The sequence below is a fragment of the Labrus bergylta genome, chromosome 4 (genome assembly GCF_963930695.1).
Source record: "Labrus bergylta chromosome 4, fLabBer1.1, whole genome shotgun sequence".
NCBI lineage: Eukaryota > Metazoa > Chordata > Actinopteri > Labriformes > Labridae > Labrus > Labrus bergylta.
The window spans coordinates 22,587,514-22,613,012 of NC_089198.1; the positions used below are offsets into that span (position 1 = coordinate 22,587,514).

At 39.7% G+C, this 25,499-nt stretch overlaps 2 protein-coding genes across 2 annotated transcripts in view; both read right to left on the bottom strand.

Moving 5' to 3' along the window:
• Positions 1–1,554: 1,554 nt before the first annotated feature.
• On the bottom strand, positions 1,555–6,188 carry LOC109985130 (tubulin beta-2A chain). The gene is made up of 4 exons (XM_020635406.3): positions 6,009–6,188; positions 5,506–5,614; positions 4,118–4,228; positions 1,555–3,017 (listed from the first exon to the last, which is right to left on the bottom strand). The coding sequence occupies exons 1-4, from the start codon at positions 6,063–6,065 to the stop codon at positions 1,933–1,935; spliced, it is 1,362 nt and encodes a 453-aa protein (XP_020491062.1). The 5' UTR covers positions 6,066–6,188; the 3' UTR covers positions 1,555–1,932.
• A 1,357-nt stretch (positions 6,189–7,545) lies between these two features.
• LOC109985079 (solute carrier family 22 member 23-like) overlaps positions 7,546–25,499 on the bottom strand; it is a 35,696-nt gene continuing 17,742 nt past the window's right edge. Inside the window, exons 4-10 of the mRNA XM_020635318.3 lie at positions 20,722–20,890; positions 19,011–19,138; positions 17,095–17,197; positions 16,078–16,313; positions 14,361–14,393; positions 12,833–12,956; positions 7,546–12,069 (exon numbers count right to left, since the gene is read on the bottom strand). Of these exons, the coding sequence (XP_020490974.2) occupies positions 10,548–12,069; positions 12,833–12,956; positions 14,361–14,393; positions 16,078–16,313; positions 17,095–17,197; positions 19,011–19,138; positions 20,722–20,890 (2,315 nt within the window). The 3' untranslated portion in view covers positions 7,546–10,547. The remainder of the gene's footprint in view (positions 12,070–12,832; positions 12,957–14,360; positions 14,394–16,077; positions 16,314–17,094; positions 17,198–19,010; positions 19,139–20,721; positions 20,891–25,499) is intronic.

The following is a 25,499-nucleotide window of genomic DNA, read 5'->3' on the forward strand; positions in this document are numbered from 1 at the left end:
AGTTTGTATTTAAGTGTCATTTATGTAGAACCAAAATCTCTGCATTAGATGTTTTTTTTTTGTAGTATTGCTATACTCGGTTTTCTAAATACATTAGTTGATGTTGCTTACCCTTTTCCTGTTTATTCCTATGCATAGTTTTTATGTTGTCATTCATTTGATGGTAATGAAAACTTTCAAAGAACTGAGCAGTTTTATACCAGTTCTTCATGTAATGGCTTGGTCCTCCACATATTATGTCATCCTATGAGCATTTACCTTTTCTTTTTCAACACAGTTGACAGTAGAGACTGTAACATTGGAAACAGCAGTAAGCATTTTTGTCTTCTGTTATTTGTTTTCCAAATGTAGAGGAGATGAGTTAATAACATTCTTTCCCTCTCTTTTTACCTTTAATGAAATACCAAAAAGACAGCTCTGCCTCAGGGCAAAAATGCTGCTCCAAATTCCCTCTCTTGGTTGAAGAAATATTGTAGGATTTGCTCATCGAGCCATCAGTCATGTCAAAACAGATGTTTTTGTTCAGCTCTCAAGTGGAAAAATTCTTGAGGTTGACAGGCGTGACTTGGGTGTGGCCCGTAGTGGAAGACATTTCAACTGTTCACACTTAGCGAGTAATTCAACAGCCAAATGTCTGTTCGCATGTCAACGTGTGCTCAAGTGTCTTGTCAGGAAGTCAAAGCATCAGCTCAAGTTGCACCAGGTATTGGTTTCAAATAGTTTGATTGTTAGTGAGAAAATATTTTCTCTGGATTTTCTGCACAGATTTACTCCTCCCTGGTTGCTGTGACTTGATTCTGTCTGATTCTTATCTGCAGAGTAACGCAATACAGCACCATTTCACAAAGCCTTACATACTTCTGCAAAACTCAAACAAATTAGAATGATTTATGTTAAGATAGAAGTTAACTTAATATACTGCAAACTGTAAGTTTATCGATCAAGTTCTTATTAAGAGTGCATAAACTGAAGTTATGCTGAACTGAGTTATGCTGGGCCATGTCAAAGATAAATGGTTATTCTTATTAACAAGACAGTGCATTCAAGCTCCTGTAATGAATATAAGCTGGTTATTAAACAAACTGAAATCATTAATGATACATCTATACAGAAACAGCTGCAAAAGCAAACCAAGCCTTCAGTTATATTATTACATAGTTATATTTGAGGCATGAAACCGCTGCCACCAGGTAGGATTCAGATAAGACCAATTTAACTGCATGCTGCAGAAACAGCCTTTGTTCACTGTTAAATAAATGCAGGATGAGATCTTTGTCAAAAAGATCAGCCAAGAAGATGTAAAGCATTGACCACAGGGGGAGCCAAGAGCAGGATGAAATAAAAGCTCATTACAGGAGCTTTAGAGGGCAAAGCTGGCAAATTTTAAAATGTTTATATTATATTGCAAAAACTTCCATTAGAAGCCCAAAAACAATGGAAAGGTAAACAAAGGATTACATATGAACACTTGTAAAACTACAAGGCCTTTAATATTGAGGAATAAAGAGTCCTGATTCATACTGCTTTGTTATAATCAATAAAAAGAGGACACAATTGTATTAACAGGACTTGATCATTTATTCAAGACTTGACAGTGAATGCTTGTTGAAGTAAATAGTACAAAACTGTACTGTATGTAGGACAAGACTGTACTTGATAGGCATGATAGGAAAACCCATTACTATCGTACTTGCATATATATAAGTTCTAACACCCCTCGTAATCTTTGTCACTATAAGCCATCTCTATATGCAATACAATTTTGGCAAAAAAAAAAAGAAAAGAAAAAGCTATATGTCATTATGAAGTGCATTCATTGCAATAAAGTTGAATATCTGCATTGCTAGCTTACTTCTTTTGATCTCACTTCACTGTCCAACAACAACTACGATTTTGGCAGACTGGTTCACTCAGTGTCATGTCGCTTTAGAATCAGTGGCGAACTTCCGGGCGGACTTCTTCCTCATCCTCCATTTCATCTTCCTCATATTCGCCAGTTTCATCAGCAGTGGCGTCCTGGTACTGCTGGTACTCGGACACCAGGTCGTTCATGTTGCTCTCGGCCTCAGTGAACTCCATCTCATCCATTCCCTCTCCGGTATACCAGTGGAGGAAGGCTTTGCGACGGAACATGGCGGTGAACTGCTCGGAGATCCTTCTGAACAGCTCCTGGATGGCTGTGCTGTTGCCGATGAAAGTGGCAGACATCTTGAGGCCACGTGGAGGGATGTCGCAAACGGCCGTCTTGACGTTGTTTGGGATCCACTCCACAAAGTAGCTGCTATTCTTGTTTTGCACACTCAACATCTGTTCATCCACTTCCTTCATCGACATTCGTCCACGGAAGATGGCTGCCACAGTCAGGTAGCGTCCGTGACGAGGGTCGCAGGCCGCCATCATGTTCTTGGCGTCAAACATTTGCTGTGTGAGCTCTGGCACTGAGAGGGCACGGTACTGCTGGCTGCCCCTGCTTGTGAGGGGAGCAAACCCGGGCAAAAAGAAATGCAAGCGTGGGAAGGGCACCATGTTCACGGCTAGTTTACGAAGGTCAGCATTGAGTTGTCCAGGGAAGCGGAGGCAGGTGGTCACCCCGCTCATGGTGGCTGATACCAGGTGGTTGAGGTCTCCATAGGTAGGTGTTGTCAGCTTCAGGGTACGGAAGCAAATATCATACAGGGCTTCGTTGTCAATGCTGAAGGTCTCATCAGTATTTTCCACCAGCTGGTGGACAGAGAGAGTGGCGTTATATGGCTCCACCACGGTGTCGGACACTTTAGGAGAAGGCATGACGCTGAAGGTGTTCATGATGCGGTCGGGGTACTCCTCACGGATCTTGCTGATCAATAGGGTACCCATTCCTGATCCTGTGCCTCCACCCAGTGAGTGGGTGAGCTGAAAGCCCTGGAGGCAGTCGCAGTTTTCGGACTCCTTCCTCACGACGTCCAGCACCGAGTCCACCAGCTCGGCTCCCTCAGTGTAGTGACCCTTGGCCCAATTGTTTCCTGCTCCACTTTGACCTGCATGATTCATGACATATTTAGAGACAGTCATCTTCTAAAATAAACGCTATCGTAATATGCACTTCCACAAAAGTGATTCACGTGATTTAAAGGTTTCTCCCGCCCACAACAGTTTGCATTCCACAAAGTTGTGAAGACTTTGTAAAGAAGATAAGGCAAATGAGTCTGCTGTAAACATATAATCAATAATGTCCAGCAATGCCTGTCCAACCCCAAGGTATCTGTACTTCTAGAGAGCATTATCACCACATTGCAGGGACCTTTTGAGGTTAAAATAAAAGGTTAAATGATTAATTGCCTTGCAGAAAACACCAGGTTGACTGATGTAAAAAAAAAAAGCAAATAATAAATCATATTTATCTTTAAAAGAATATTGTGGCCGAAATGTTACTTCACACTCAGACTTTGCATCAGCATATGGATTTCTTAAAGGTAGGTGCTTGCACATTTTAAAACGTAATCCCCCATGCTTTTAATAGCCTTTCTATTGCCTTCACTCGGGAGCAGAGATGCAGAGCATATGTTTACTCCAAAGGGGTAGTGCACAAATTTAGCCAAAATATCAACACACATAAGCATGAACAAAATCTAAATCGTAATCAAAATCTTTTATCAGAAATGACACAAAATGTTCCAAATGTTAATATTGTCATCATTAGCCTGTCATCATTAACACGTGTTCATAAGCACAACTACAAAAAGCTGGTGTGCTTTGATTTTGGGTTCACAATTGATTACATGGACTTTATAATAAAGCTTTAGGAGATGTAGGACTTTTGTGTATTTTTCTGGTGAAGGGAAAATGTGGAGTCATCCTTTCAGTAATTTCTTGGCCCCTGCATCCACACTTGGCGTGATTAGCACTGCAGCATCATCTCCTAGTGGATTTCTATTTTGCTGAGTCACCTCTACAGCTGTCTCAGTCTGACACAGGATGGAGGATACATCACAGAGAGGCTACAGAAGCTTAGTGCTGGGAATCTAAAGAACTACACATCTCTGTCAGGTAAAACTAAACTCAGCTTTACACAATAAGACACACATACATGCATTTTGTTTCTGATTAGTGACGACACTATGGTATACTGCCAACTCACCAAAGACAAAGTTATCAGGCCTGAAGAGCTGTCCAAAAGGCCCGGAGCGGACTGAGTCCATGGTTCCTGGCTCCAGGTCAACCAGAATGGCACGGGGGACAAATTTGCTGCCTTTGGAAGAGAGCAGTAGATATAAGGATAGAGAGATGTAATGGAGGGAGGGTTGGAGTAAGATATCAACAGTCTTAGTGTGCATTGATGTCAGAACATAAAAAATGACTGTATATAATTTATTTTCATATTAACTTTGCTTAATAAATATTAGATGCTGTAATGTTTTGGGCAAACACCCTTCTGTTTAAAGCATTTTATATCTATACATACATAAACATTCAATATAGACAACTATATTTACACTGGATATTTAAAGGATACTATGTGCCTTCTACTGTTTATTTCAGTACTTTGCTCCATCCTTTTGTCAGTAAACTTTGCCATCAAACAGCTGCAGCATGCTGCACTGCTTATTCCTGACCGGTGAGGCTTTCAAAGTGCTGAGCTCTGTGGAGTTCCTTCAAACAAAGACGTGATCTGCCCCTACCCTTACCTCTTTCTTCTCTCACTGTCTTGCCTTAGAAAATCTTAACGTGGCTCAATTCCTGTCAACTTTAGCTTGTCTGTTCTTTTCATTTTTAAGGCGGATTGAATTAATGTGATGTTGTTACAATCTACATGCAATGTTGACCCAGGTGACACTGATGTCTGCATGCAACATGGAAACAAGGGATCAATAAAGCCTGCTGCCAGCAAAAGAGTAGACAGTAACCTATCTGCCTAACCAGTCATTTATCCAAAGTTGATGAATGGGCACTGTTTGATCTCAATTGGGATTATGCACAGATTGAGACCTGCCCTGATTTGTCCATATTCATGATTTTAAAGTGCTAAAGTAGACAGAGCTGTAACGATACTAGCTTCATTATGTAACCATGTTTAATCCTTAGTAATGCTAAGAAATCATACAGATTAATTTTGAATGACAAACAAAAAAAAAAATTGGTTGCTGATTTTGAAACTGAGGCTGCAGTGAGCAGGGTCAGCTTTACAGAGACTGCAGATACCTGTACTCCCTTTAGACACAAAGAGAGAGAGAGAGAGAGAGAGTTTAAACAGAGAGCGAGAGAGTGGCAGAGAGAGAGAGAGAGATTTTAGCAGATTCACTGTCCTCATTTTTTTCTTAACTCATGCTGGGACCTACTTTCCTTTGCTGCTAAATTAGTGACATGATCATGCTGTTGCACCCAGACTTGTGTCCATGTAGCATAAGGTCATGCAAGGACAATGAGCAATGGTAACAACGTTTTCCTTTTTGGCAAGCTACTAAAATGCAAAGAGGTATTTGCATTTTCAAACTAAATATAGGCTATATATATATATATATCTTTTACCTGAGGCTTCATTGTAGTAGACATTTATCCTCTCCAGCTGCAGGTCACTGTCACCTTGGTAGCTACCAGAGGGATCGATGCCATGCTCATCACTTATAACCTCCCAGAACTAAGATGGGACAAATGTAATCAGGTTAAGAAACTATAGCAACCTAGCATGCTGTGAAAACAGCAGTCTCACATGTGCGTCTTGCTTTATTTTTTTTTAGTAATTGCGCATCTGCTTGGAGAGAAAATGACACGCAGCAGGGCCACATCACTGCAGCCCCTGTACCCGATTGAACCGCACCCAACAATGAAATAAACTATTAATCGATGTCTAACTTTTTTTTTTTTTAAAGATAAACATATTCAAGAGACGCAAAACTTATCATAGGCTACAGGGAGAGTGCAAATCAATCAAAGCAAGAATCCCTGTAAAATAACAATAATAAGTGTATTATTAAGCATCTTTATTCCAACTACATTTTTAATTTTCCTAAATCAAATTATGTTAATCATACCTTCGCCCCGATCTGATTTCCGCACTGCCCAGCCTGGATGTGGACGATTTCCCTCATGGTGCGCTGCGGATGCGGTCAGAAAGTGTCCTGTCTCTACTTCACCTGCGTCAGGTCTTCAGTCTATTGCGTGTGTTTCTTTAAATCAGCACTCGCTTCATTCCTAGGACGAGTGTTGAGCCGGCGAGGTAGATAAACGTGATGCTGGTTAGATGACGTTGCACGCAGCGCAGCATCCCAGCATCCCCGTCAGCCAATAGGAAAGCAGCTGTGTGATGCAGTGGAACCAGAGGACCGTGCCGCATCATCCCCCTGACATCACCCTGTCCCATGCAGAGAAATGTCTGCCTGAGGTTGTTGTATAAAGCTTAGCCAATGTTTTCCCTTCTAGAAAATGTTAAACGTTATCAGTGGTATACTGACCACTGCTATTCAGTTCTATGTGCTGATCCATTTAGCAGTGAGCTGTGTGCAAAGCATATTTAAGAGCAACTATTAGATATATTCTTTAACCACATACAGACACAGTTCTAAACGTTTTTGGTTTGAGTCTAAGACCATTTTTTCATCATTGCTATTTTGCTACTGGTTGGTTGAATTTGTTGTGATAATTTATAAACCACATATTTTTCAACCAATGGAATCATGTTTACAGATTATATAAACAGACTGGATAAATAATGGATAAGATGAACTGTAATAATCTTGGTGATCCCCAAGATGTTCAACTGGTACTTCTAATTTGCACAAACTACAATTTACAAGCAAATGTGCTTACAATTAAACTGTGTTTACAGTTCCCTAGCAAATGTTAGCATGCTAAAATGATCATGACATATGATTGTCAATATTATCTGTTATAAGCACTGGTTTTCAAACATTTTTCTATCTCTGAGTTTCCTAAATAAAATAAGGCCAACATGTAAGACTAAAAAAAACTGTAGTTACTGCAGTCTCTTGCTGACCACATGAGGCCAGATCCAAAAGTAGGTCCATTATGACCATTTTAAAATGCTCAACTTTACAGCCTGGTACAAATCACAGCTCTGCTCTTTATAACTAATTCCTTTATTTAACACAAATGTAGGTTGCTGAATATTTTTAATAACTAACTTGTTAATGGATATTAATGCTTTAGGCTATTCACAATTAAAACATAAGCAACAAGGGAATCCTTAGCACATACAGTCTGTGCTAAGCAGGTAGCATGATTATAAAAAAATAGCTTTGTGAATTATACTGAAGAGAAGCATTTTACAGAACCAGACAACTCAGAAATGTATTTTTCTACCTCTAATTATTTCCACATATATAATTTCCTAGACCCCTGAGGATCTGTGACTTTTGGACCTTTTCTATGACGAAATGGAAAACCATTTCAATCTTGTTAGATGATTTTATAAAATCAGTCATTTTCACTTTTTAAATTGAATTTGCATTTAGATACGAGGCCTCCAGCCAGCAGAGCGATTTTTTTTTTTCCATCTAGTTTAAAGAATGTTAAGGTTTGGTAGAATAAGGACTCGATGATATCCATAGCTGATCAATAAATAGTGGTTTATTTAACAACAGGTATGGCTTATATACAAGTGCATTATGTCTGTTAAAACAAATACAAAATGAAATCAAACAATCAGAAATTATAAATGGTACAATCCACGGTTTTTACATTCATTCAAATCTCCCATCAAGAGATTCTGAGTCGCACGGTTGAGAGAAGCAAAACCTGAAATGTGTACACTGGGGACTTCATGTGTCTGAGACTTTTAAGTACCAAGTTCAATACTTTTCACCAGTCCATGTTATGAGCTATTATTCTTCATCTTATTGAAGCTGGGGGGGGGGGGGTCTTCACACATTTACTATTTACAAAGGCATAAAATGTTCTTTTTTTTGCTTTACCACTGCTCCCTGTCTTATTGTCTGCCTTAGCGCTGGTGCTAACAATGCTTTGGATTGCTTTTACTTTTCTAACTTATCTGCAAGGAAAGTCCAATCAAATGCATTTGGACGTAGATGGTCCAATCAGCACTCTGAAATAGCTGCGTGAGAGTTGTGGAAATGGAAGCAACAGATCTCAGAGAAGACACTGGATGTATTGTGCTGTGTCATGATATTGTCTTACACAGATCAGTTTCTGCAATACGCACACTGAGACAGAGAGACAGACACTCACAGACATCGAGGACTCAGAACAATGTGAAGCTACTGACCTCTGCAGATAACCCAAGTTCTACTGCTGACGCAGAAAAATCCAGTTTTACCATCCTGTTTCACAAGACTGATTACATATGGGTCTATTGCAAAGTTGTGTTATTAGTAATTTTTCTATTATATGCAACATCCAACTCAATTTTCCCTTTTTGTTTTTACTGTCAATACATCACCAAATTTGACATCACATGATAGCAGGGCATTGTGCTTTGAGGCTTAGCAGCATGGCATATGGATGTAAGACATGACTTGTTCATATGAAACTTTCTCTTAATGAAAGTTTGCTTACATCATGGTGTATTAACAGATCGTAATGGACTAAACCAAATGGAACTTTTTTACTTTGATTAAAACTGCTTCTGAGAAGAAAAAAACCACCACAGTTATGTTTGCTCAATCATTCACATACCAAAGGATATATTGCCTTTGCCAGTGCACATTTAACTTGGATTAATGCAAAAGAAAATTTGAAGTGAGTCAAGTACCTGCAACGTTTGTTATAATAGTACCACAAGATGTAAATAACAGAAGTCTGGAGTTATCATTGATTCCTGAATGACACCTTGATAGATCACCAGTACCCCCTGCATAAGTGATATACTAAGAGAACATTTTATCACATTTGAAATGACAAGACATCATTCAGCTGGCTCTTGTGTTTTATAGTAACATGTAACTATTATTCCTATGTATCATTATTATTGTTGTTGTAAACAGTGGTCTATCTGTTATCACATCTTTCACTAATATTACAACCTCCAATGCATGGAGTATGTAACTACACCTGTCCACTTACACACGAGTCAAGTATAACGCTTTCCACGGACGCAGGTGTTGGAAGAGAAAGTGTTTCCTTAATAAAGAGTCCGTCTTTTTCATATCAATAGGTTCATGAAGCTATGAAGAAGAATTCAATCTGTATTGTAAGATGTCAATGTGACAAATAAAAGAGATATTGCATTTTTTTAAGGTAAACTTAGTTGTGCATGTGAATGTATTTACATACATAAACTATGTTAATGCCAGAACATGATTTGGAAAACACACTGAATGTTAGCGATGCTTTGAAAGGTGGCGATCATATTGAACATTTCATCATCCATTGATTTCACTTAAGAAAATATTTGTGTCTTTTTCTTTTTTTTAAGGTTTGCTCGTTTGTTTAGCTGACACGTTCACAATTATTTTCATGCTTTGTCCCAACTGCAAAGACGAAGGTGTCACCCCACCGAGGTGACAGAAATACTGTAAGAATAAAGTAGAGGTATAATGCCATGGGAGATTATTCAAAATAATACTTTGAATTAAAAAAAAAGACTCAATCAAGCTCAACAACTAATTATCAATTTACATACAATTACACATTTACAAATAAGAGCATTTGCATACCATAAATTTCATTGACCGGAACGATTTGGAAAAATAAAAGTTTCTTTAGACCGACAAAATATGGGTCATTATTTTTCTCAAACATCTCTGTATCAATCTCAATCTCAGCTCTCAATTCTGACTCATCAAATCGTGATACAGCGTGTCACTTCTTCTATTCCGATACACAATTTGCGTTTCTCTTTTATTTCTAAACTGTTGAAAAGGGTTTATCAGATTCACTCTAATCCACTGCACTAAACAGTATTTCCCCAAACAGGAAAATACTGCATTTATACTCAGTTTTTGGCACTGTGTCTACATTTGATTTTGGTCTGAGTTGTTTTTGGCTTTGTATTTAGAAAAAAATCACTCCAATTTGGATTATTTCCTCTGTAACAGCAACAAAAAAAAAAAAAAAAAAAAATACTATGTAACATTCAGATTGTTTGTTGTCAATACAGGTAAGGCGACATTTTAATACAAATGTTAGACGGACATTTCATTTGAACCAAAGTAGTAGTGATCAGATTTTTTTAGTTTGTTTTCTTTTTAGCATCAATGCATTTCTCACCACTCTTGATTGTTGGTATAGTCACAAGTCTCTTTCAAATGACAAACAGTGATTTCCCATTCATTTAACATCAAAGTAGTTTATAGGCTGGTGATTTCCAGTGACATTCAAAAGAAGGGCAAAAGATGCTGTCACATTGTCACAAAACCAGCCTGTGGCACTCTCTCTGTTGCGTGGTCTCATTTATTGGCTTAACGCAGGAAGGGATGAGGGCATTGAGAAACATACAGCAGCTCTTTAAGACATGTTTACTCGACCCCAGGTTCTGGATAGCCTTCATCGATTGCCTGGAGTCTGAGCAGGATAGTTCATGCCCCCTCATTTTGCATGGGCTGCTTCGTCCTGCAACCATAAAGCTTCTTTTCTTGGCTGCATCCAACACTGGATCATGATGAGGCCATGCCATTGACAGTGTTGTTTTCTGTGCTGGCACTGATGGAAAGGACACCAGAGTCAATAGGGGAGGAGACGGTGCAGTCCAATAGCAATTGGGGAGTTGCTTCTGTGCAGTCTGGATCGTTGATAGAAGGTGGTACTGAATCTACAGCAATGGGGGGAACTGAATCCTGCCCTGGCTGGACAATGTCTGTCAAAGAGATTGACGCTGGTGTGGAGGTGGGAACAATGTCCGTGACAGGGAGAATGGTAGGAGTGGGTGTAGGGGTGTCAGTATCTAGAGCAGGGGGAGGGAATGGGTCTGCTGGGGGTATATGATCTTGGTCAGTAGGTGGAGGCAGACTGGGTGAAGGGAACTCAGTGACTGGGGAAAGGGTATCATTAACACAGGGAGTTGGGTCTACCTGTGCCGGTTCAGAGTCTATGACAGGAGGTTTTTCAAAGTCTTTACTGGAGGGGGTACATGTGGTTTCATCTACTATTTCTAAATGAATGTCTGAATGTTCGTCAATGAGGGGTGGAGGCTCAGTGGCAATGTTGCAATCTGTCATCAGAACAGGAGAGGGCATAGGAGATGGCAGTGGACTTTCATGCATAGACGGAGAAGGTGAGTCTTCTACAGCGATGTTACAGTCATCTTGCAAAGTTGGATCCAATTCTGTGTCGATATTTTTGATATTGTTACCCATGGGTTTTGGGGATTCTAACGTGGAAGTTGGTGGGGGTTCGATGATGGGGATGGTGTGTATCAATAAAGAACCAGGCACAGTTTGAGGGACAGGAGGAGTTGAAGAGTCTGAAGAAGGGGAAGGGGTGTTGGGAATCTCTTTTATTGGGGAAGGATCAATGTCATTCTCTACAGGGGTGGCTGAATCCATCAATGGCCCAATGGACTCCAGGACTATTGCTGGAGGTTCTTCTGCATTGCCTATAAGTGGGTCTGTGATGCACTGGGCTTTGTGTAAAGGCGTGGAAGACAACAAATGCTCTTTACTTGCATGTATGATGCCGTCTTTCCCCAGGGATGTGATGGGTGGTGTGGATGAAAGAGAATGACCATTGGGGCCTTTAGAGTCAGGCTTAAAAGGGTGCACCTCCATGAACGCTGGAGCAGACACATCGGCGACCGACTGAGCGGTCAAATCGACAGCTGAAGAGGCGGTGGAGTCCATCGTGGACACTGCAGTGTTGGCTGCCTCGTGGAGTGGAGTGTCGTGCACCCTTGTGTAATCCCTGCTGCTTTCAGATTGAGGCAGCAAGAGGCGCTGTTCTCCAGGTTTCTTTGGAGGAAGGAGAGGCTGACGGGTGTAGCTCTCGCCGTCGGCCAGGGTCTCAGGGAGGGGCTGGTAGCGTGTTTCAGGCAGCAGTAGGATGCATATGATGCAGATGAGGGTGCAGCAGGCAAAGATAATGTGATGAAGGAAATACCCCTTCTGATTGTGGAGCTCCATGATTGGTGCAGTCAGCATGCCGAAGCCAGCACTGGCCAGGACCAAGCCCAGACCACCACCCCTATGATGAGATGGCAAATATTATTACACGGTAGAATAAAGCGTGGTATATCTGAAATCCTCAGCATTTTTCAGGGAGTGAAAAACAGCATCATGTCTGTGATATATCAGGGAAATGTTTCAGCTGACATTTTATCAAACAGCAGTGCAGAGAGCTGCAGTACCACTGAACGCCCTCCTCTACATGCAGTCATATTCCTTTCATGTAGTTTCCCAAGTTTACCACCAGAGGTCGCCATCTGAACACTGTCAGCAAAACAACCCCCCTTACATAACCACGGATAAAGAACATCCAGGGCTGTGTCATATATTCTCAGAGGGGATTGCTAATTTGTACAAAATGTGGATTACATTTGACACTGAACTGTGAGAGGCTGTTGTTTCCTGCAGTTCAACGATTTCATACCCTCATTTAACAGGAGGTGAAGCAGTTAATCCATCATCAGGAGCATGTAATGCTATGGAAACCAACCACTGTATTGACTAAATTAGGAGCTAAACGACATATTTAAACAGACCCAAATGATGTGCAACTCTTGTTAAATTAGGGGTTGACAATTTCTCCAATGTCTAGTAAATGTATTATATTGAACATTTGAGTGTACAAACATAAACACACTATAGAGGAATCAGTTGCATTTTCAATGAAAAAAACAGTGATCCACATTTCAAACACAGCGACATCCTCTCAAGGATAAAAGCAGATCATCCACATTTCCTCATCTTCCTCTATTGTAACGGTATCCGTGTTTCAGTGGCCTTACCTGATCACAGTGGGCGTAATCTCAGCGCAGAAGAAGATACTCAAATTGCTGACTGCGTGGGAGGAGAACATGCCGATGATGGAGAAGGCGACGGAGAAGTTCTTATTCAGCGTACCTGAGTTATCTGCAGACAAAGCAGGAGACAAACGTTTGCCAGATTGCACTCATTAACCTGAGTAATTTGAAAAAGGACCAGAGTGCTGTATTTTTTTAAAGGGGTAGCATAGAAACAAGCATGTCTGTAAACAGAACATGCGGTAGCCTATATTGTGTTATTACAATACATTATAGTGCTTGAAAGTTAATCATGCAGCATTATACAACATATAGAGAACAGATAATGGATTTCTGGTAAATAATATGGACAATAGTAAGGATTTCTATAAATAAAGAAAGGCTTCTGTAATTACATTTTTGAGAGCTACTACCTTACGATAAAAATGTAACCATAACTGAATAAACCTTAAATGCCAATTAATTCATATAATTAAGACAACTTTATAAAACATCCATCTAAAGAATAGCATTTGTGTTTACAGACACAATCTCACAACCACCAGCACATTAGGTTTTCAATTACTCATGCGGGCTTATCTTCTTTGATTATGTGACTCACAGGATGTATTGCTAGGAGAGACGTCTGACTGATTCCTGAAAATCTTTGCTTGCTCAGTTGTTAAAGTCAAAATAAAACAACTTTTATTCTTAAGCTTTACAACCCTTTAAAAAATGTAAGATATTTCAAAGTAAATATTTTAATTCTACAACATTTTCACCAACTTTTATTTCAATTTCAACATTATGTATTCTATGGTGCTGATATGGCAATTCAGTTACTTATAAGCTTTGACTTATTGAAGCATTTCTTTGCTTCAGTGGGATGCCACATACTGTATTGCCTCAGTAAAACTAATTTATATACATATTCTAGTTCTACAAAAGACCTTACAATATATCTTAGTGAATTCCTGAAGTTTTCTCACATAAGGCAGGTTTTTAATGGAACGTAAGAATGTATAATCACAACTGATTTAAAACTGTAGTAGAGGTAAAGAGCCAAGAGAATATGATGGCCTTTCCAAAGCTAATGTATGAATTAAGGCTGTATGAGACATGGTAAGGACGATGCTCTGTGATCAGTTGTTGTGGGATTAGTGTGGAGAGATTAAAGATATTGATGAACAGAGGAGAAACCAAAAGGAATGCTAGTTGTGTGATTCAAAGCTCTATAACAAAGAGACTCACCCTCTTCAACACAAAGGGGATAAACAAAGTGAATAGCGAGACATAATTACATCGAGCACTTCATTATGTGTCTCTACAGGGCTTGTATACGCCGAATGAAATACTGGAAGATGCCTGCATGCTGCAGATTTTCGAAAAGCTCATCAGAGATAGGGCAACAATTCAATTCCCACATTAACAGATGTGAGGCTGATAGAGGCGACTGGGTGACTTTGATTGTGATTAATCAGTTTATCTCCCTGATTCAAGTGCAATACTGAAATAGAACAGCAATAAATCCTACCAATATTCAGATGGTCACTGTACTTCCCCAGCACTGTAGGAGACGGAAGGAGAAGAAAAGATATGTGTCAGTAATGAAACACAAAACAGTCAAAATCTTCACAATCACTCAGACAAAGGAAGAACAAATTCAATCCAGAGTCAAACATTAGGAACAAAAACAAGAACACACATTGAGCAAATTTCGTCATCACACTGTTGCAAACGTCATGATGGTAAACATGAAACTCTTGTGTTGACTCAGGTTAAACATTAAGTCTAGTACATTTGTAACTAAATAAACTGACTTGTATACTGTTTTGATCCTCTGGAGCACTTTTTTGATAAACATTGACTAAAGCAGCAGTTTGTAATCATGTCCGACTACTCCATTAGAAACTACTAAAGGCAGCAAAGCCCTCAGGACGCTGACTGACAACTACAGCAGCATTTGTGGACAGAATGTAGACTGCTGATGGTCCAGACGCCTCAAATGAAGTCCGTGCTCCTTTTGAAAACAGCAATGTTTGAATAAAACACGTTTGGCTAAATATTCCTTTTGTGTTCATCACTGAATAGAGATAAATAAGAGGACTCTTAAAAGAACCGTGAAATTAGTGAGAATATTTTATAAATCTAAACCTCTATATACATATACTTTAAAAAATATTGTTTTTGAAGTTGTACCACTCAGCTCTCCTTTTCTTACATGGCAAATCAAAACACATAAAGATGGAATTCAAAGACACATATTTTTATAATATAGCTAAGAACGCTTACAAAGTATAAACAGTGTATCAAAATGTCTCTACAAATCAAATGAATACAAGATGTGTTGATATTTTAAAGCGGCCATATTGAATAGCAAACATGAATGGTACCGTTTATGTGGCTTAATGAGAAAATGAAAAATACATTAAGGATAACGCGAGACAAAGTTATTCAGAGTGTCATGTAAAATGCAAAAACCTGAGGCATTGTGGATTTACTCTGCTCAGAATGATTCAAATTGTGGGAATTTTGAGAGAAGCTGTGAGATATGATCACGTCATCAGAAAATGATGGTACTGCAAGTCAACGCAATAATGAAGACATATAGTGCAGTGTTAAGATGATATAGTCTAGTATTCTTACATTCTTTTCAGAGATTCCTCTCTGGAACTACAGCTACACTGAAACTGTGTTTAAAACCTACAAGCTCAACTGTCTCTTAAGGCTGTTAAAAATGATCTCTAACAGACGGCCGATGATGTTATTAGCAAACGATAGAAAATAAACACGATAAAAATAGAATACCTGCCAGAGACCTTTGTGCAGCCTTGGATGATATCAAACTAAGTAAACTAGTGAGTGTTTCAACACAGCTACGACTACGTCCTTTAAAATAAAGGAGTATGCCAAACAGGGCAGAGATGTGTCTCAGTTTGTAGTTTTTTTGATGACGATGCAGCTTTATGGTACAATGATATGAATTAATGAGGCTTACACAGACCAAACTTGGTAGAAGGATCAGCTCTTAGTTGATTTTTGTATTTAAGAGATTTATGAACGATAAGAAACAATAAAAGAGTACCAGACTTTTTTTTTTCTCAAGTGGGTGTCAAAGTGCGGTTTAAGGTACACAAGAGTCATGATTTACTTCCTGCCTCTAAATTCTGCAGATGACCAAAACCAATTCACTTCACCATCGCAGTAAACTTCATGTTTAACTGGACGTGTGTTCGTCATAAAGAACTCACAGTTAAGCAGTCCCAGCTGCAGCAGTGATGCCAGGGCCGTGATGATCATAAACATGAGGAGGCCGCCCCGCCGCCCCATCAGGCCCACCGCCGGGCAAAGGGCCATGCAAGACGCCACCGCGATGCCCGCCATGGTGTAGTAGTCTGCATAGAAGTTATGAAACATGGTCGTCTCGTGGGCTTCAGGGTCCATCATGCTGCGGGCGAAGCAGTGGTGGATCCCGTAGCCTGTTAGCCTTCATACAGAACAAACAGAGGGCAAAATGATCAGGTACATACAGAACCAGAGAATACAGAGGAAAAGTTAGTTAAGAATAAACAGTAGGGGGGGGTGATAAATCAATTGTGAAAATAAAAATAGGGAGGGGATGAAATGGTAAGCACAAAGATAGAAAACAAACAGAAGGAAATACAGAAAAACTACAACAAAGTAAACTAAAAGAAAAATCGTAATAAAATTAATAAAGAGATTTCAAGCTTGAGCTCCTTTTCCCCTCTCATCCCCACATCTGCACACATGTAAACACTGACACACAAGCAGACACACCAAAGGTATACAACCACAAAAAAAGCAAGCAAACACTCACACCCTCTCCCCTGGCTGTCTAATGTTTCATAAGGACACAGCTCATGTAAAATTAATGCTGACTGAGGGAGTCAGGGACACAGAGAAGCAGAGCTAGAGCAGCTCTGCCTATCTGACATGGAGAGTGAAGAACAGAGATCCCTCCTGAGATGAAAAGAGAGAGCAGAGAAAATGTAGAAGGAAAAAAGGCAGGGTTGCTGATCAATGCAGTATCAAGCCGACAGGTTAATAGTGGCATCTTGGCTGCACAAAATGGCGTGTCTAACTGGCACCGCCTCGCCCTGCACACACATTCAAGCACACACACGCATTTCCCCTTTTCTTTTCGCTCTGGGTTTTTTTTTAGATCCTCCCACCTGCAGAACCTGACATATAACTGTCCAAACTGTTTTGTTTTTTTTAAAGTAGCAACACAGAAGACAAACACTTACGAGTTGACGCAGAGCACGACAATATTCTTCCACAGGTTCCTCGTCCCGACCATTTTCACTATGCACGTCTTTTTGGGTTTCTTTTGAAGAGCTTTCTGCAGCTCTGGAAAAAAAGAAAACACATTCATGTTATGGCGTCGACAAAATCAGACATAAGTAGCACATGTCAATATTTTAGCATAATAGTTATTTCTTATATTTTCATATAGGCTGGTCATGGGACGCCTAGTTTCTCTATTAGTTTTCTCTTGGACATAAAGGCAATTTATTCTTTTTGATCTTTGGTCTGCATAGTTTATTCTTGTTATCTTAGTTATATAAATGCCTGAGTAAATAAGGGAGAACTTAAAGCTCATATAAAACAAAGTTTCCTTTTTATTGCAGAAAGAAACATTTTGGTTTGTTACCCTCCATGGCTTCAGGTGGGCTGTAAAAGATATCTACTAAAGCCACATGATGACCTCTGTACCCTGACAAGTACATCAATAAACCAAAGATGGCAAAACATTTAAGATTGAAAGGAGACACTGGGATCTTTAAAAGAAATAAGTATTTGTCAGAAAGACAGTACTAAATACCACACAACACATTTTTGCAAATGTATGTAAAGAAAAAATGATCAAAAATATCTCGAACTGCACATAATAACGTTTTTATGTGAGTTTCTACCGACATATACACTGACTTGAGTATAACATAGTGAGGTGATATGAATAAACAAGGGCGCCCCTGATTTCTTACAACCACAAACAAATTCCACCTGCAGTCTTTTTAATGAGCATTTTCATCCCCCTTCTCCCTCTCTGCTTTGTCTAACAGGCACTGCATGACAACGCTGCTCACAGAAGAACAGGAACATTTCCATTGGGGCCAACATGTCCCTGAGCCGTCGCTGATATGTGACATAGCACACTGTGGATGTTTTAGTATCAGTGTGCAGGTTGCCACAGAAACACACCTTGGCTTTGTGGTACTGCATGTCCGTGTTGACTCAGGCATGAGACTGCATTCCATACACCAACGCCTCGAGGTTATCTCTGGCTGTAACACTGAGATTTTCCTACTGTATGCAAATTACTGCGCTCACTTTACCAAAGATGAACTAATCGGCGGATACACATGCATCTGTCATGTCTCTGTGCTTTAAAAGTTCCTCAGCTGTGATGAAACAAGCAATAAGTACATTTTGTGCTGACTTCTTATTTAAGGCTGAGTTGTTAAAAAGAGGAAATATTACTGGAAGTGTCAGGGACACGCAGTTACTATAAAACAAGAGGGGGTAATAAATGTCGATCGCAGAGTACTTCTGTTAATGCTGCAGTTTCAGAGTTTTAAAAAAGTATCTCTGATTTCACACTGAGTGGTTCGTCTTTGAGGATTTCCCCAGCCATGGTGCTCAAATGTTAAAAACGTTACAATGTAAAAAAAACTTCTATTTCAAGTTCAATTAGTAATGACATTAACAACAGCATGGCTTTTATCTCAGACTCCATCCGTCCTCATAGTGCAGACACTTATCAGTTAACCCGGCCTCAAAGGTCAAGAGTCTGACCTGCGTCCATCTGCCATCAGGGCAGCTCAAGTCCATCCACCCCTGCTTTAATGAAATAAAGGAACATTATAGAGTCATAATGCAATGTACAACACCCACTGCTACCTCTGAATGGTCTGTTTCTATGGTAACCAGACAGGAAACTGATATAACCTTGCCAATCCACCTTTTTTTTTTTTTTTTTTTGAGGAAGAACAGCTTTGGGAATACAACAACACACCAAACAAAAAGCTTCAAATATGACAATGCAGCAAAATTGATCAAATGTTAAGATTTAAAACGATCAACAGAAACAGTAATTACAATATCATTATGTAAATGTAAGCCTTTAATGTGTCGTTTTCAATGCAAACACAATGGTCACCTGTGAGGATATTATCTGCGTCGAGCTCCATGTTCACTCGGTTTTTCTGTGCGATGTGTCCCATGATCCACTTGGAGCGGCAGTACTGCTGAGTGGCCAGAAGCCAACGCAGTGACTCAGGGAAGATCCTGAGGAAAAGACGGGGGATGTCCTTGTTAATAAGACAAAGAAAAGCCAATGAAAATGAAAAGGAACTGGCTGATTGAAATCTCAGTTAGAACTTCTCACACATTTCAAATCAAATGAAGAAAAGAAACCCTGTATGTTAAATTATTCATGTGAGGGAAATCAGTCTTTTAAAAACTTCCCATTAACTCTCAAATAGCACTAACGGGTGTCTCAAATTAGCCTAACCACACATGGTATTAACAAACAAACACATAGTTGTACTTTCACTTGTCACACTTGTCTGATCTGTGTTGTGCATGATGCAGCACATATTCCTCTCCTGAGCTGTCAGGGTTTCTTCTCACAGAAATATGTTCATCTAAAAAAAGTCATCCACAGCAACACATTTGACCCTGCTGGTTAATTTTCTCTGGAACAGATGTCTACACAGAATGTATGATCTTGCACTGATGTAGCTTGATGATGTTTACCCGAACTCAGCTAACTTTGATCATCTGTGGTAGTGAACTCTTCAGTCCTAACAGTTATATATAAACATACAGACACCTTATTCACTTTGTCAACTTAATCACTGATTGGATTAATTAAGAAAGTCAACATGGGTCCACACTAATGACACTCCCAGAGTCCTCTTGGAAAGTCTGACCTCACTGATTTTTTTTATGAGCTGTTTTTATGCATCTATTTTTTCAAGAATTATAATTCATGTCAAGTAACTCGTGCCCTCAAGTTCTTAATTTTGTGGCCTTTTCTTTATCTGTCAAGGCCATGATTGCATGACAACCAAGTGTTACAAGTGCCTTCCACAAGCTTAGCAACTTAACTCCTGAGTGATAAGGGATACACATTGTGTTTCAGCCATTTATTAGAATGATTACACTGATTAATGTCTCAGGTTTCTTGAACCCTGCACTGCTCCATTGTGGAAATCCCATCAATACCCCATTAGTTCTCCTCTCAGTGTCCTACAGTGATTGGAGTGCACTGTATTGATGTTTCGATCAGATCATAATATTTTAACAGTTTCTCAGGGGAAACAGCTTTTTTGTAGAGCACCTTTAGAAAAATGCTATTGCCTTCAACTCTGTGGTTAAATGTACATTCTTGGTTTTTATTCTGCCAGCTTTGCACATATTAGCAATGCTGTGGAGAACTGTGTGTTACAGGAGAGAATATACTGAAGTGAAATCAAGAGGATTTATTGCCTGAGCTGGAGCAAAACTGTGAACTGTGGTCACAGCAGAGGTCACTGGCAGTGTGTTAATGAAAAGACATTACACTTATTTCAGCTGAGAATTCACAAGTTTGTCCTTGGAGCTCAGACATTCTCCACTTTTTTGTTTAAACCAAGAATATCTGCAAAGGCCCCTTTGGTTTAACAAGGTTTAATTCATACTACATCAACACTCGCTTTTTTTATGAGAATCTAACACATGTTGAATTTTAGTGCAGATGGTGCCACATATTTACCCATTACAAGTGCATCATGTTAAACTACAAGTGAACAACACCTTTTAAACTGAAAAAGAAGAATAAACGCAAAGAAAGTGGGGGCAAAGGTGCTCCTGGTTCTATTCCTTACCAGATGTAGGACAGCATCAGCAGGAGGGGGCAGATGATGATCGCTTGGAGAACCTGCCAGTCTTGACAGAGGTAAGCCACCCCAGGCATCAACAGCTGACCGCCCAACACCACAAAATTGGCCACCATGGTCATGGAGAAACGCCATCCTGGCAGGCACAGCTCGATCCCTGGCAGAGAGAACAAAGAGGAGATATAAAGAAGTTAGAGAAAGAGAAAGTGTGTTGTAAGGTTTTCTGCAACGGACACAAACACTTTACAGCCGTATGTGAAAACACGGAACAAAAGACTTCCAGAACCAGACTATGAGCTAGTTGCTCTTATAGAATATCATGTAAATCATACAACAAGTAGGAATAAAAAAATGAATTACAGTATTTACATTGATTCATTCCCAGATGAGACTGAAATACCTGCTTCTTAGCAGGACAGACTTTACACATAAACTTGTATAAAGAATCATGAATAGCAAGTGCAACCTGATCACACAGTATTTATGACAATGACTTTGATGACCTCAATGCAGAGTTTTTATACTGAATGATGTTACACAGTCATTATTCAAGGCCATTGTACATTATTACAACTATTCTATAAAATACTGTGACTTTTAACACAGAGAAACACCTTTCTTTACCTACCCTTGACTCAGAGCAACCCCTTATCTGATTTTGCACAGACCTCGCCTTGCACTCTGAGGCACTGGCAAAAAATATTTTATTTTAAATACCTACTTTTTTTTCCCACAATTCATGGCTAACCACACAAAAAAACATCAATAACGTCCTTGTATCAAAAACTAAAAAGGTCACTGTCACAGCTACAGTGCAGCGCAGAGTTTGTGACATTAAATAAAGGCGATAAATCAGCGTGTACAGTTGTTGTTCAGAGACAGTAGACAGATCAAGACAGTAAGCTTCTGTGAGAGTGAACTAACTAGAAAGAAATTCCTTGTACTCCATTCTCCTCTATCAGAATGGCACTGATTCATTCAGCCAGCCATTAGCATGCACACCACACTGGCAGCGAGCAACCAGACAGTTCAGCCCTTTAGTTAGTGCAGAGCAGAGCATGACTTCACATCAACCCATAGAAAGTGCAGATTACTGTAATGCTTCTTTTCTCAAACTGCACAAGTCTTTTGTCCCACTTCATTCATCCTTTTTGTTTTACATCACAGTTTTTTTTCTCTAATAGGTCTTTTCTAGTGGTCAGGAATGTGAACAGTCTCCAGATGGGCCTTTCAAGGTGACAAGGCCAGCATAATACAGTGGGTGTCGGCGGCCCCGCTTCATTCCAGTGGAAAAGACTGGAATTTCAATTAGGACTTGCCCCCTTCTGAGGACATGAATAATGCTCTCTGTTCACAGACACTATCGCAGCTGGAATGACAAAGCCAATGAGCTGAGAGCAGGGCGATGGGTGCAAGACCTGCTGAGTTTGAACCAGCTAACCTCAGGACCCCTTCGCTGCACGCCGCTGGGAGAAAAGTAATGGTTCACTGCTCATGGACCGCATGGGATTTTAATTCTTCAATTATGTATAAGGCATCATGTGTGCTGAACATGCCATCGCATTGAGATAGGGAAAGTACATCCTGTGGTGAGCTATAGAAAAGTGCTCACATGCACGGACAGACACCATTACATTTCAGTACGAGCTACTGTATATCATAAATATATAATTAAAAAATAAGTGTTGAAATATACAAAAGGTGGTACATGTTCTGTAGATGGAGCTACACAATGAGGACCAAAGTTTCTGGAAAGGAGGCTCTGAGCTCCTTACTCCGGCTGACCCTAATCCTTCACAAACCCATTAGATCAGCATTCCCACAATGCTCTGCTGCACCCTCTGTTCTACTGACATAAATAATCTGATTTCCCCTTCATGAAACTCACTAATGATGCAAACAAAGGGTCCCTGGGGTGACAAAACTAGCAGGACATACATCTTATAAAAGGAGGACACATTTGAATGCATTGGGACCCTAACTGCACACAGTGAAAGTGGAAATGACATCATCAATGATCGAGCCAATAGCCAATTAATAATAGTGGTAATCCTTAAAGAAGCTTTGGTTGTTTTGCTGACTTTGTCAAAACAAGAATATGAATCACACGTTCTGCTACCCGCTGCAGCAGCTCACCAGCCTTCTGTCATGTACAGAGCTCAGTCAAGGCGGCCCATTGTTTTACGAGTGAAAGAGATTGGTTGACCACTAAAGGCACTCAGTGCAGCCACTCCCTGTACCCACAGGCTAATGTCGTGACCTTTCACTGGTCACATGAGGTCCGTATGGCTCCATGCCATGATTTCCCAGCCTAATCTCGGCCACTCAATCCCGTAAGAACTCTGTGGCCTTTCTTTATACTATAAGATAGCAGCGGTTTGGTTGCTGCTATGATAAATGTTTATAACATTTTTAGTATCATCTGCAGTAGCAGCACAGCACAAAGATGGGGTGTAACAGGTGGAAAAATTGCGGCTGTAATGCAGTGTCATCCCTCAGCTGAGTTTCCTCTTCTCCTCCATCGTTTTTTTTTTTTTTTTTTTACTTCTGCTGTTGTTAATTCCAAAACCTCCTTGTCAATGGCCTCTGAATCACTGCTCACATCTCTGAGATGTTCAGTAATTAAAACAGGTCTTCAGTTTTGCTCATTAGCAGCTTTTTCCCTTCTGTTTGAGAAACAATAGGCTGGCTACCTAACCACACTTCAGGTTTTAAAATGGTGAAGTAAGAATGGCTAAGAACGGTCAAATGGTCAAATGAAAGAGATTACCCAACAGTAAAGGGGGTTTCAACTCAGAAATTAGCTTACTTATATTCTTGTACTTCTGTTTTGGAAAAACGTGTAAGCTTCTTCAGCACAAATCTTTACAGCATCTTTCTTGTCAAATGGCGGCCATTTTTCTCTGATTGGGATGAGAAGTTCAAATACTCCTAAAATATTGTACTGATGTGATCACATTAACGTCTGAGAATTTTTGATCAGTTCACTGTTTGACTGCTTTTACTGAAGTAGTAAGTAATAATGAAAATTTGAAAGGACATTAGGTTAAATGTCAAGGTAAAAGTCTTTACCATTAGACAACATCAAATGTTTGCAATAAAAGCTTTTCAAGCTAATGTCTTTTCAAAGTTAACATTAATGTTTGATACTTCAGTGTAAGGGTGTTAGCTAACTATATGAGCTACGCTAATAAGTAAGAAGCTTGCAAAAAAGTTAGAAGACGGACACAAACCCTTAGATATTTCAATCAGAAAGGATTTTTATGTCCTTCATAACATATCATGAACGACTATTTAATGGTCAATTGAGCTTGGAAGTGGTTGAATGTGAATGATAGCTGTTGTATGACAGTAGCTAATAGGTAATCAGGCATGTTGTACATTCAGTTAGCTCAATAAATTACCATAAGCTAGTTATTTTTGTCCTCTCCATTGGTGTCCATTAGGCTACATTCTGCAGGGAGGTGACACCATCAGACTGTAATGTTAGCTAGATGTTAAATGCTAACATTAGCATGACCCATTTTCACTTTCGAGCTTCACCAATTGACTTTTTAGCTGCTGAAATCATGAAATCATGATAATTTGTTGAATCCTCTCGGTTTATACTTATTGCAAACCTGAAAGACAGCTGTAGGCTACACTATAACTCACTATAACTGAGACTTTGGGGTTTGGAAGAAATGGCAGCCATTTCAATATGGTTAATTGAAAATGGCATGTGCAGGACAGTAATAAAACAATTTATCGCTAAAATATTGCACCTTCAACGTCATGGTCACACATGAAAAATCTTGATGTGTCCAATCAAGGCATGTGTAAAGCTGCTGATGAGGTTTTTGTAGTGCGTGAGGGTAGTGAGTGAGAGCCCAGAGCAGCACTGTCAGCAAACAGCACTTCCCTGATAAGAACCCACTGAACCTTGGTCTTTGCCTAGAGTTACTGCAGAGGGGGATTTTTGTGTGAAAGCGAATTGCACCCTCCGTCGAACATAGTGACTACATTGGAGAATAAATCAAGCAGTGGGGGGTGGGTGCACAGCCCTGATTAACACACAGTTAATTGGGAAAGTATCTGAGAGTAGGCAGAGCTCTCCAGGTGCCCTTCACATTTTTATAGAACATGATAACCTAAAGGCATTAAAGAGCACGAAGAGACTTATTTTGTTTGAAAGACACATGGTCTTTTTTGGGTCACGGCATGACTACAAGTACAGTGACAACATTGTTCTGAATATAGACCATAGAGATTCTCTACAGGTACATGTAAACAAGAACAACTGCAGTTTATTAAAATTTACTGAGGCAAATAACTTCCCAACAACGCTCCAAAGGGAAATTCTTACTCTTGTCTTTGTTGATCTATAGGTTGACACTGTTATCACACAAATATCCTGAGGGATCCTAACTTCTTATACATGTTGAAAAAGGGCTATTGTCTTACTCATTGGTTAGTACCTTATCTGGAGCTGCAAAGAATGCCAAAAAGCACTGACTAGTCACTGGGACTTTCTTTTGATCTAAGTGTGCTCACATCAACAGGAGAGTCTTCTACTTTGATAATGTTTGTGTGTGAGTGGGTTTCTACTTCAAAAATAACCCACTGGTTCCACCTTCTTTCTCCCACACACTGGAAGATCAGCATCAAACTAAGCTCTCCAGGAGTAACCAAAGAGAGATACAGAATGACTGATACACAAAGTTCTGAGGTGTCCCAAAATAAGAAAGTCATCAGCCTGATTAAAGAAGAACTGAAAAAGTATTCAT

Coding starts and splice junctions, on each gene's coding strand:
- LOC109985130 (XM_020635406.3), bottom strand. CDS start 6,065: ATGAGGGAAATCGTCCACATCCAGGCTGGGCAGTGCGGAAATCAGATC. Junction 4,229..5,505: donor CTACTACAATGAAGCCTCAG/GTAAAAGATATA, acceptor TCTCTTCCAAAG/GCAGCAAATTTGTCCCCCGT. Junction 3,018..4,117: donor GCCTGATAACTTTGTCTTTG/GTGAGTTGGCAG, acceptor TGAATCATGCAG/GTCAAAGTGGAGCAGGAAAC.